General features: G+C 42.7%; 1 protein-coding gene across 1 annotated transcript; it reads right to left on the bottom strand.

Annotated features, from left to right (window-relative positions):
- Window positions 1–3,508: 3,508 nt before the first annotated feature.
- On the bottom strand, window positions 3,509–13,140 carry LOC311122729 (terminal nucleotidyltransferase 5A-like). Its single transcript, XM_084158096.1, has 2 exons — window positions 12,565–13,140; window positions 3,509–5,326 (listed from the first exon to the last, which is right to left on the bottom strand). The coding sequence occupies exons 1-2, from the start codon at window positions 12,718–12,720 to the stop codon at window positions 4,295–4,297; spliced, it is 1,188 nt and encodes a 395-aa protein (XP_084014222.1). The 5' UTR covers window positions 12,721–13,140; the 3' UTR covers window positions 3,509–4,294.
- Between the last annotated feature and the right edge of the window lie 223 nt (window positions 13,141–13,363).

The following is a 13,363-nucleotide window of genomic DNA, read 5'->3' as shown; positions in this document are numbered from 1 at the left end:
TAGAGAATAGGGTGCCATTTGGGATGCAGCCCGTGCAGTGTAATAAACAGCGTTTATAGGAGAACCTCCAGCACCACTTCCTCCATTCTACACCATAAAGACTGAAATAACTATCAATCTGCTTGCACCCATTAATTCACTGCATCTTGAATTAGGGTATTTATTTGGTTTGATAACTTCTTGATTGGGGCATTTTTGTTATATTTAGTTATTTTACAACACTGTTTGTATTTCATGTACATGATGGTGGCTTCCAAGCTTGATATAAAAGCACAGCTGTCTTTGGCGTGCCTTCTAATTTGCCGATATCCCTCCTCACATTGTAATCACTTCTCCTATAACCTATTTCCTCCTCTTTTCCTCCTTCACCCTATCATTCTCCTGTACTTTGCTTCTTTCTAGCTCACCATGCTGGTTGTCAAGATGTGTGGATGGTGGAATCCCCATACCCTTCACTACTCCAGGCTTTGGTTTCTTCAAGAACTCATCAGGAAAGATGGACAAAATCTCTCAAGTATGTCGTGAAACAAAAAAATGTCCCCCATAGATCCACATTACTAGTCTGAAACAATACTGAAAGAGAACAATATTTAGTTTGGATTCCAGGCTAATACACTACTAACTCATTTTGTCCTTGCCCTCAGTTTATCACAAGATTATTTTTGATCCTCTTCTGACCAAATTCAGACACTTTATTTAGGAATGTGTTGTTTATTTATGTATATCCTGGTTTCCGCAGCGACCACCAGTGCAGGACAGTTGGGTGTTGGTGTGGTGATGTGAGGCTTGTTACTGTGGAGACAGAGTTTATCCTCTGGGGCCTCTCAGACGGACGGACCTCTTTCCTACCCCTGCTCAAAAACACGCGCACGCACACATGCACACGCACTCACACACACCGAAGAGGCTCTAAACAGCCAGCCAATATGCCTACGATCCTATCAGCCTGACCCAGACAGACAAACAGGCACACACACACACACACACACACAGTGAGGACAGTGGGCTTGGCATCCACAGCAGATGACTCAGCGAGGAAAATATGATAGTGGGTCAAATTGAGCTGTACAGTCTGTGGTGGGAGAGAGAGAAACTTGCCTACCCTCATGGCTGTGTGTAATAGAGGGCAGCCCACCCACGTAGCTCACAGAAGACAGGAGGAGATGAGCAGAAGCTTTTGCTGCTGGGTTAGAGAAGTTCAAGACTACTGGGAACTCTGGCTATGTCCCAAATGACACCCCAAAAGTGCCAAAAGGCTGTATAGTGCACCATTTTTAATTTTTAATAGGGTAGGGTTTTCATCTCGCCTCTTTAATCACGATGACAGACTCTTTTCCTCTCAACTGAACTTTTATAAAGAAATAATTTGTCATTTTCTGTGTTTTTCTCAGTTAACTGTTATAATAACTGTTCAAATTCCCTGTGTTCTGTTTATATCAGATGCAACATTCATGGGGTGTGTCTGTTATACATTTACATTACATTTGAGTCATTTAGCAGACACTCTTATCCAGAGCGACTTACAGTTAGTGAATACATATTTGTTTTTATACTGGCCCCCCATGGGAATCAAACCCACAACCCTGGCGTTGCAAACGCCATGCTCTATCAACTGAGCTACATCCCTGCCGGCCATTCCCTCCCCTACCCTGGACGACGCTGGGCCAATTGTGCGCCGCCCATGAGTCTCCCGGTCGTGGCCAGCTGCGACAGAGCCTGGATTCGAACCAGGATCTCTAGTGGCACAGTTAGCACTGCGATGCAGTGCCTTAGACCACTGCGCCACTATACACTCCACTAGTGGTGTAAAGTACTTAAGTAAAAATACTTTTGCTTTTACTTCACTACATTCGTAAAGAAAATGATGTACTTTTTGCTGACACCCAAAAGTACTCGTTACATTTTCAATGCTTAGCAGCACAGGAAAATGGTCCAATTCACACACTTATCAAGAGAACATCCCTCGTCATCCCTGCTGCCTCTGATCTGGCGGACTCACTAAACACAAATGCTTTATTTGTAAATGATGTCTGAGTGTTGGAGTGTACCCCTGGCTATCCATAAATAAATAAAAACAAGAAAATTGTGCCGGAATAAGAAATTATTTATACTTTTACTTGTACTTTTGATACTAAAGTATATTTTAGCAATTACATTTACTTTTGATACTTAAGTATATTTAAAACCTTTTACTAGACTTTTACTCAAGTAGTATTTTACTGGGTGACTTTCACTTTTACTTGAGTCATTTTCTATTAAGGTATCTTTACTTTTACTCAGTATGACAATTGAGTACTTTTTCCACCACTGCACTGCAGGGTCAAAGTTCAGAGAAAGACTAGGGCCTCTATTCAATCTGTAAAGCTGAAGCGTTACAGACACTGCGATAGAAATGTACGGTAATTTCAGATTGAGCCGACATATGCAGTGTTTAATCTGAATGCAGTCTCCGCTATAGCGGAACATTGCCGTTAAATTTAAATCATGCTGTAAAGCTGAACTTCCGCGATGTGGATTGAATAGAGCCCTAGCAGGTCCCAGATCTGTTTATGCTGTATAGCCAACTCCTATATGGCCAATGGCAAGACAGAACAAACAGATGTAGGACCAGGCTATAGAAACACCCTGAGTGGGAGAAATGGTAAGAGTATTCAGTGATGAGCGTGGGTAATGCTTAACAGTCATGATGAATGAAAAATCCTGTAAGCTAAACTAGCCTAATCCCCAAAAGGCATGCAATGCAATAAAATAATACCTCTGGTCAAACTTCTCAATTTTACCACCTGGCCCTCAGCTGCCTGCTCAGCCAAAACACACAGAATACAACTCATCCAAGACAGGCAACAGCAATCTCCTCTTTTCTCCCCTCTTTTCACTGAGACAGGGGGGCAAGGAAACCCCTCATTGGATGTCATGGACGACATGCAGGCGGAATTAAATGGCTAATGTATGGATGGCTACAATGGCAGATGGGATTCAGTTTCCCATGGTAACTGTGGGGGGGGGGTGGGAACAGAACAGAACAATTAAGTGTTTGTATGTGTCTTAGGGCCTTGATGTCAGACTGATGGGAAAGAATAGATTATATTTCTATGGATGGGATGCCCACAGTGCATGATACAGTAGGAGAGAGAGGAGACTTAAGCAGATTTAAAGCCACAGCTAATTTGTGTTTCAACAAACAGCAGCCCTAAAACTCTATAAAGCTGATGGATGCTGTATGTCAGTGGGTATACCATGAATTGAAATGAGAATTAAACAGCTATACATTTAGCAGATTGCCCCTTTAATGTCTCTGCTAAGTCATACAGATACAGACCCTTCCACCTGCTTGCCCTGCATGTCTGTGTCTGTCTTCTCATTCCAATGGGACGAGCTGAAACCTATTAGAGACATATGTTTTATACATCCAGCACATATACCGCATATGCCTGAAACCATTATGAATGTGTAGATTGAGGAAGAAAGAGATAACAATGTTTGCATTTTTGACCTTTTTTTATTATTTGAAAAAGAAATACCCTGACCCTGGACATAGAAACGTACAGTAACCTGGGTGAAAAATATTTCAAAAACAGTTATTTAATTTACAGAGCAAACTACTTTAAGATGTCGGTTGGTTTTTCAGGCACTTAGAATCACAAAAGTCTGTTATTTGGTCCTTACATCTTCAAATGAAAAGGTCAGTTGAAACCACAGTCAGAACAGAATACAGATTTCTGGTTTCTTATTTACATTTCCTTTTATGAATCCAAATACACTTAGTCCCTTATCAAGACTGGGAAATTGAAAAGTTCTTCCATCACATTTCAACCGTTCTCCACACATCAAAATAGACCACCAGTCTTCACCGTACATATAACAAAAGAAGCCAACACTTCAGAAAAAAAAACGAACAAACATCATAACAACGGCTCCAATCAGATTTACAGCAGTATTCATTGATATAACTTAGTGGGAAGGGTTGCAATTGAAGATTTGGCAAAAAGATACAATTCAATACAAATGTTACCTTTTTTTTTGGTCCTCATTGGACTTTGTCCTCAAGTCTCCCACAAGAAGCCATTTTGCTACAGGTGGACTGAGCAAAGCACTCTATCAAATTGCTCAGCTCACGTTACCATAAGACAGAGGGTGTGTCTCAAATGGCACCCTATTCCCTATATAGTTTCCTGGTCATATAAAGTACTGCACTATATAGGGAATAGGGTACCATTTGGGACTCACACAGAGAAACTAGAAACTTAAAAAATACAACAACATAGTCCTCTTATGCTCCACTGATCCACATCACTCAGCTGCAAGGCAGCCATGTTCTGTGGTAAGAGCTACTATAAGAGTTACTCATGGGCGACTGGACCCGCGCTATGTAGTAGTTACTGAAGTTGACGTCCCTGACGTAAGGCGCCGGCTGGTAGTAACAGGTGATGTTAGCCAGGGCCGGGATGGCGTTCTGCTCCGCCATGGCCCGTAGCGCCAGCGCCGAGATCAGTGCCAGCGTCTGGCGGCGCTCGTGGCCCATCAGGCACACGGTGCTCTCGTCCACCACATGCCGCAGCGTCACCAGGCAGTCGTAGCGCTTGTCCTCCATGCCGTTGAAGTGGTTCTGGAGATACGCCTCTAGCTTACGCTGCTGCTCGCCGATGTCTGGGAAGTCGATGAAGAAGCGAGAGCACATGTAGCGTTGCAGCAGCTTCATCTGAGCCTCTGAGTCCGGTTTAAACCCCCGTACTAGCAGGTGGCAGTACTTCAGCAGTCCTCCTCCCCGGATCTCCTCGGGGCTGCGCGTGGCGATGGTCCTGGTGCGGAGGTGTCCCAGGGCCTCCTGGAAGTCCCCGTACATGCTCTCTCCGACCACGGTGGGGTGGAAACTCTCAGACATGGACATGGCCGTCTCTGAGCAGCGGTCGAACAGCAGCAGTGAGTCCAGGCCGATCTGGAACGAGTCCACGCTGAACTCAAACTGCCTCCGCAGGGAGTCCACAAACTTCAGCTCCACGTTCTTCCCCGTGTTGTTGGAGAGGGAGATCAGGCTCCAGCGGTCTGTGTCGTTGCACACCTTCACCAGCTTCTGGACATAGGCCTCTTTGAGGGTGATGGACGAGACACGGCTGAGCCCCGGAGGTAGGAAGTCCACCAGGCTGTCCAGGACCACGTCTTTGACCACACGGAAGGTCTTGTCATCGGTCAGGTTCAGGCCGAAAATGAGGTCCAGGTCCTTATAGCCCAGGCCGGTGTCCTGGTGGAGCACATAGCTGGCTGCTGAACCGTTCAGCTTCACATCCCGGACCACCACACCACGCTCGTGCAGACGTGCCCGAACCACCTGCACAGGAAAGAGAGAGACATGGGTGAGGGATCTGAGAGATATTGTTAGAAGGACACTTTATTGTCCATTTTCTTTTCTGATCAAATATGTATATATATTTTTTGCTTTCAAGTGATCTGAAAGGGGGTGTCAAACTCATTCCATGGAGGGCCAACTGTCTGCTGATTTCTTTTTTTCTTTCAATTAAGACCTAGACAACCAGGTGAGGGGAGTTCCTACCTAATTAGTGACCTTAACTGATCAATCAAGTACAAGGGTGGAGTGAAAACCTGCAGACACTCGACGCTCCATGGAATGAGTTTGACACCTGTGTGATAGAGCGATATCTATGAGTGATATGCGGCCGAGATATGTTAGTGATCTAAGAGAGAGATATCCATACAATCTAGGGTGATTCATTCAAAGAACGATGCACTGAAAATGCATGCAATGCACTGAAAATACATGCCACTGCAAGTTGAAACGTAGCTTTCATGGTTACTGCCTCTTCTTTTGAAATGGTAATATTTACATTTCAATCAAGTAATGGTTCACCTAGCTTTCAGCTAATGTTCGTAACAGTAAAGAAAAAATACTAGCATCCAATAATTTGTTGTGTGGATGAGAATAGAGAGCGACTCAGGGGGACGTAAAGAGGAACCAAGCAGTAAATGGGTCGTTCCACGAAAATACTTCCTTTTGCGTTCCTTTGATATTTTAATTAGAAATTGTGCACCAATATTGAATTTTAAAAGCCTGTTATATTAAATGAAGTTCCCTTTAATCATAGTGTAAAAACATGTGAGCTGGTTCTACATTTTGGGCCATTTTCTAGTGTTTTGTGGTGGAAAACTGAGCGGGTCGAGCGTAACACGTCAACCCTGTTACCTATAGATAGACGGGATAGAAATGTTTTAGCAATTCATTTTGCATTCAATTTGCCACTTCCTGTTGCACACAACAAACCTCCATTCATTTATGGCTGATTTAAGATGAAATTGTCAACCCCTGTTACGGTCAACCCTGTCACTTTGCTATAGTAATTTTTTTATTTAACCTCTTGAGATGGGAAAACATGCGTTTTACTAAGTTGAACATGTGCTCTTTATGACAGAATGTTAAAATTAGGTGAAATCAAGTTACACTTATCAAAAGGCACTGAATTAGTGGAACGGCCCAAATAATGACAAGCAACAACATGGAAAAACAAATGTAATCATTAATTATCAAAACATTGTGAGAACAGTTTCTGTTTTTGCAATACACAGCCTTTTAATTTGTTCATATACTCCTTATTGCCATTAAAAAAAGACAAATGTCTCTTTCTCTCACGCAGAGAGATGTGACACTGAAGAAATGAACAGCCTCTGATTGGACAATAATATCCCCTATGTTTGCCAGCTAATTTATAGGCTCTTGTCCTACATATAGTCTCTCTTGTAAAAAGCCAACAATACAGAGTTAGCTCAGCTGTATGAACAAAGGTTATGCCTACAGTCCCCTTAGTAATGCATGGAGAATCAGAGATTTTTCTGTGGAACACAGCAAGCCAGTGCTTGTCTTATGTCTCTAACTTTTGGAGGAACTCCAGCTGACCTGAATTACCCATTACCCATCTCATATGTATATACTGTATTCTATACTATCTATTGCATCTTAGCCTATGCCACTCTGACAATGACGTTGCTCATCCATATATTTATATATTCTTATTCCATTCCTTTACTTAGATTTGTGTGTATTAGGTTTTTGTTGTGGAACTGTTAGATATTACCTGCTAGATATTGCTGCACTGTCGGAACTAGAAGCACAAGCATTTTGCTACACTCACAATAACATCTGCTAACCATGTGTATGTGACCATTACATTAGATTAGATTAGATTTGATTTGAAGAAACATTACAAATCTGTGAGACGTAGACAAATGGGGTTGGGTTGTGAACTTATAAACTCTGGTATGATTGTGCCATACTGAAAACATTTTTTTCCTATGTCGTCATATAAACAGCATACTGTACTTGGTAAAGATATGGTTCATGAGCTTATTGGGTCACAGAACATAACCGTCTGGGGTGGATCCTGAAGTTAAGGGAAGCTGCTGAACTAAAGGAAAGGCAGCTGAGACTGACTGTTACATCACTCCAAAGAGGAAAACAAGGAACTGGGACAATCCTTAACAGGCATGACCAGGGTTACCAAGTACACACACTTGGTCTCTTTACCCAGACACTGATCCAAGTATTCAACCAGGTATCTAGTCTGTATACTTACACAATCACATAACATCTATTTCCCTTTCCAGGTCGGATCAAGTTCACAAGTTAAGCATAAGATAGACATTACAACATCAGCTATCCACTCTCGTTACTATCAAAATACCTCTTTCATGCAGATGTTGTCCACAACTTTGCTACAGTGCCAACATTTCATTACAAAGTGGATATCTGTATCAGTCACCACACACACAATGAAATATGGTTTTAACCAGCTCAGGATAGGAATGCTGGCTATACTATGCTTCCTGAACCACACTGGTTGAATCAACGTTGTTTCCACGTCATTTCAATGAAATTCCGTTGAACCAACGTGGAATAGATGTTGAATTGACGTCTGTGCCAAGTGGGGAGCCTGTACGTTTGTTTCGGAACACACGCACACGCACACATACACAAAGCCGTGCCAGAGAAATTAGGTTATGTTGGCTTCATCACTATGCCAGGAAAGGAGAGTCCTGCCAAGTCTCTGACTTAACATAGCTAGATCCCCATTCATGAATTTAGGTTTTACCAACCTAAAAACAAAGACAGACCAAAAAACAGACAAATTGAGACATGCATAATATGTGTGTTGGGGTCCCTCTCTGCCCAAACTCTTCCACAATCCTTCCTGGCCTTAATTGTAACCTCCTTTACCCAGAGCCAGAAACACACTGTGTCACTGTGTGATTGAAGAATATTAACATGGTATACAGCTACCGTGGCAGGATCCCAAGGGAAGGGGTAGTGCTACTCACAATGAAAAATGACACCACCATGAAAGGTCTATTGAGGAAAAGGTTCAAAACGTAAACTAAAGGTCAAGAAATAAAGAATGTTGAGTTTCAAAGCCAATCCGGTTTAGGGGCGGAAATAACAGAGAATTGATTTTCCAATAAAAGCAGTTTATGGAGCCCTGCTGTGCACATCTGTGCTGTGTTCCAGTGAGAAACACAATCTGTTTCTATTGGTAACCAACTTCTGGACAGATGGTCACTAATAAAAACATCCAGAATATTAAAAAGGCTTCTTCCTTCTTTCTGTGGAAACAAACACCAGAATATATATGAACCATTTCCCAGAGTCCTCATGGAATAATCAATTATGCATATAAACTGGAATGTATGGTTCAATGAACACAGATGTATATGTATGTCTATTGGAATTAGGTTTAACTAAGCTAAAAGCAGTATTCATTATAATAAACAGTCCTAACTGCCTTACCAAACATAGGGTTGGGTATCAGGTATCAACCTGATGACACCATTAAGATAGTTATATATACTGCTAGCCTGACAAAAACGATGAGGAGGAAGTAGTTTCCCATAATATGGGCTGTGTGATATGTTACTGAGTCCAAGGACAAGTAGGTCTAACTGAATGGAATAGGTCAACCTGAATACCTCCAGGTATAATGCATTATGTGGTTATGATGACTTGTAAGACTTGCATTAAGCATGTATGACCCCCTTATAATGTCTTATAACACAAAAGGGCCTCCCAAAATAAGTAACCCCCTTTCTTCTACCTCCTCTCCAAAAGCAAGCCATTCCATTCCATTCCCACGTTACGCAACAAGCACCGGGTGAAGTTGAGCTAAGGGGGGACACTTCCTCTCAACGTCGACCAGGAGAAGCAGGAGACTTATAAAAAAGCCACAAACTGACCAGACGGTGTGGTGTTGACAATGTCTTGGCGACACGTTATGTACAGTCTCTTTGCATTCCTACTCCAGTCTGGTGGGTTTCCTCTAGTATTTAATTTACCTCAGTCTGGGTGTATCCTAAATAGCACCCTATTCCCTATGTAGTGCACTATATAGGGAATAGGCTGCCATTTGGAACTCAACTTCAGTCTGACTGCAGCCTGAATGTGCTTTATGATTCAGTGAGAAAACAGACTCAGAAAGCTGTTAGCCAGCTAAACCCCATGGTCCCCTAGACACCAGTTAGAGCACTGCCTGGCCCAGACAGAGAGTCACAGAAAGACCCAGCCAAGCCAAGTAAATGGCATCAGTAAATGAATGAAATGTTCAGTAGTCTATGACCCTTGCATCCGGTCCAGTCAGACCAGAAGGCAAGCAAAGACACCCCAGTCATATTATACTCAGTGTACTGTCAGTAGGCTAGCAGGAACAGATTATGGGTTTTTCCTCAGAGGTGAATGAGTTGCCTTGCTGTGGGTGGTCACGGCACCTGAACCAGCTATTAAGCTGGACTAGTGGTAGTACAGCATTCATTTATAAAACTAGACTGGTATACAGTATTTATTATCATAAAACTAGACCGATGATACAGTATTTATTCATAAAACTAGATTGGTTATAAAGCATTTATTCTACCTTTATGAGGTGAACTTTCACATCCAGATTCTAAAACGACTTCATTAAAAGAGATTTTACACTAAAGAGAGAGAGAGAGAGAGAGAGAGAGAGAGAGAGAGAGAGAGAGAGAGAGAGAGAGAGAGAGAGAGAGAGAGAGAGAGAGAGAGAGAGAGAGAGAGAGAGAGAGAGAGAGAGAGAGAGAGAGAGAGAGAGAGAGAGAGAGAGAGAGAGAGAGAGAGAGAGAGAGAGAGATTTGAAGAAATAACTAAAGTCAGGCATACCACCTCATTCTATGAGCCAATGTTGAGTTCAGCTGGCTTTCACCGCAATGGCCTCCTTGAAAGCCAGCAACAGGAAAGCACACGCCTATATGTAGAGGACTAACAGAGCTATACACTGTAGTGTATGCCCAAACTATGTTCCTTTCCTGTTACTCTATCTGTGGAGACGTGTGGTGTCATTGTATCGTTGAGTCTCACCAACAATAGACCGACAGAGGAGTTGGCTTACAATCTGGCAGGGCCCACAACAGAACCAGGTGACTGGGCTAGTATTGTGGTGTGTGAGTGTTTTGGGTCTACTCTTACCACAGTGATACCATGTAAACCTTGTCCTGACCCACTAAGGCCCCTGTTAGTGGAGTGACTAACGAACTAATCCAGTTTCCCCATCCTTCCCCAGAAATGGAAGCCATCGCCACCACCCAGGAAAGAAGAGCTCACTTCCAGTAAGCTCACAATGGTGAAACAAGAGCAGGGACGAAGAAATAACAAACAAAAAGGAAACCAGATCTTCCTCAGGCTTTGCCCTACTGTGCACTCAGTCAGTCTCTATTGTATTCTACTCTATTCTAGAATCTACACCCTGAATTAGATTTGAGCAAACCTGGAAAATGTGTGTTCCCTTTCCTTGGCTGGCCAAGCCAAGTAAAACAGGTTAGCCGCCATAGCTCTACCTCTACCACCTCCAGGAGCCCCCTACTGTTAACATAATGTAATATCTGATCTGACACACTAATAAACATTAAATGTCTGGATATGTAATCTCAGCTGGATAACACCACTGGGTAGGCCTAGTGGCTAGTGTGTATGTGTCACAGGAGGCTGCGGCGGGGAGGACGGCTCATAATAATGTCCGGAACGGAGCAAATGGAATGGCATCAAACACATGGAAATTCCATCCAACTATATTCTGCACCAGCCATTACCACGAACCCGTCCTCCCCAATTAAGGTGCCACCAACCTCCTGTGGTGTGTGTGTGTGTGCGTGTGTGTGTAGGTCTATTTTATACTTCCTCAGAACTGTCAACCCAATGTTGGCTTATCTACCCACAATCCACTGCACTAAATGAAGTGTGAGACTTCCTGTGTGCACTAAATCAGCAACAGTGAGACTTCTCTTTTACACCTCCCACGGCTCACACACACACACAGACAACAATATGGGGCCGCAACCATAAACATATGTTATCTAGATGACAGCTTTTCAATAAACACCCCCATATTGAGAGCCCTGTGGAGCACCTCGAAGAACACATATTTCTGGCTGCATGAAGACATTTTTTATTTAGGTCCTGGGTTGGATCAGTTGGTTTTCCAGGCAGGGGAGAGAGAGAGGAAGGGAAAACGTTACTGGAGATATGCACTAATGCTTACTACTGATGACATGGAGCTGGATGGCCAGCCAGAGCCTACTGTAGACTTTTCCAGCCAGGGTGTGTTTTATGAAGAACAACATGGATACGGCACACATCCTTCACATAGGTCTGCTCTATTAATACAGATCACAAGCATATGATTCATTCATGAAAGAGACAGGAGAGGAAACTTTTACATTCCCAATTTCTCTATACTCCTCCAATTGTAATTCAATGTACCTTACTGTCTCTCCCTCTCTGGGTAAAAGTTGTACGGTTTCCTTGACCAATTAAATTACTGGTCACAGATGCATTGGAATGAGAAAGTGGAAAATGGCAGTTAAAGCATTAGATCTTCTGCTCCTTGAGATCTCCTCCTGTCTGTTAAAGTGAATGTAAATAACATTATTTTCACTCATGATGATTCACAAGTCATGATTCACTGCAATGGGTGGATATTCAAATGTAGGCTACCAAGGCACTCCAGTATATTTCCAATACCCAAAGTAGGCTATTGCAAAAATGCAGTGTATGAGCATGCCAACAGGACTGGCACAGAATCCTATTCACAGATATTATCTGACCTGATATAGAAGATTATTGGAGCTTTCTATCCTCAGCCACAGTACTGAGAAATGAGACTGGTCTAGATCAGATTATGATATTACACAAAGATGATATGATTAGCCTTGGAATGCTCCCAAAATACACTGCCTCCCTTACACTTTTCTTAGTCTACTTATCAAATTCGACTTCAATTTACTGTGTGTGCGTGTGCGTGTGCGTGTGTAGCCTACCTGCGTAAAAGTGTGCGAGCGTGCGTGCATGTTTAAAAAAAATATTTCATGCACATTCCTGAGTTGGCTATTCATTCACTAAAGCACTCTATGATGAGACTGAATTAAAGAAATATTGAACTATTTAAAATGATGTAAAATAACAGTTGGCTATATGTGATGAGTTTGGCTTGAGAAAAGTTTCGTTTCCCATTATCGGGCTGCATGCACTCCAGAACTCCCCAGACAAAGCCATTATCTCACCTGGACTATCTGCCGAGGCTGTACAGAGAGCGTCGGGAAGTTTCCGCGTCCGTGAATAGGGACGCTCTCTCCGAGAATAGAGTCCAACTTCTGCACCTGCTCCCAAGACAACACAGAGAACCGCCGACTCTGCGCCGACTCATCCCCAGAGGACATGACGATGGGACTGTGAAAATTAGTCAATTATTCGGTAGTTTGGTGGATGTAGGCTATAATGGACAGTACCAAAGCAATTCCCAAAATAGGTGTTTCTTTTGATGTTGGAATGAAACTTGAAATCGTCAAGAAGTCAAACAAAATCGCTCCTGTTGCGCTTCTCAGATGTCACTTAAAACAGAAGTTTCAAAACAATCTAGGCTAAAGATCCGAGAGAGTTCTGCACATACAAATCATAGACCGGTAAACTGAACAGTGTGGCATCTCCCAAATTCTCCTGCGCTGTGACCGTGATACACTTCTGGCAGTAATCCAGCTAGAGGCATATTGACGGGTTTTAAGAAAATGGGATTAACATAAGCGTCCTGATTGGCTGTTCGGGAGGTTTATGAAGACCTACCTCAACATACAGAAGACTACAAGCGGCCATGCGCACACACCCACTTCCCCTGCGTCAGCAGAGGCTAGTCTGATGCTGTCATTGGATACTTCAGTCACATTTAGTAGGCCTACGCATTAGAGAGGGCTATTTACACTGTCTATTGGCTTAACACATCTTATTTTCTGTAGAGTGAGTAGACATTTAATAGCATAATAATAATAATAATAATAATAATAATAATAATAATAATAATAATAATAA

Source organism: Coregonus lavaretus (genome assembly GCF_964263955.1).
Source record: "Coregonus lavaretus genome assembly, chromosome: 3".
NCBI classification, from domain to species: Eukaryota; Metazoa; Chordata; class Actinopteri; order Salmoniformes; family Salmonidae; genus Coregonus; species Coregonus lavaretus.
This window is presented reverse-complemented; position numbering and strand designations above follow the sequence as displayed.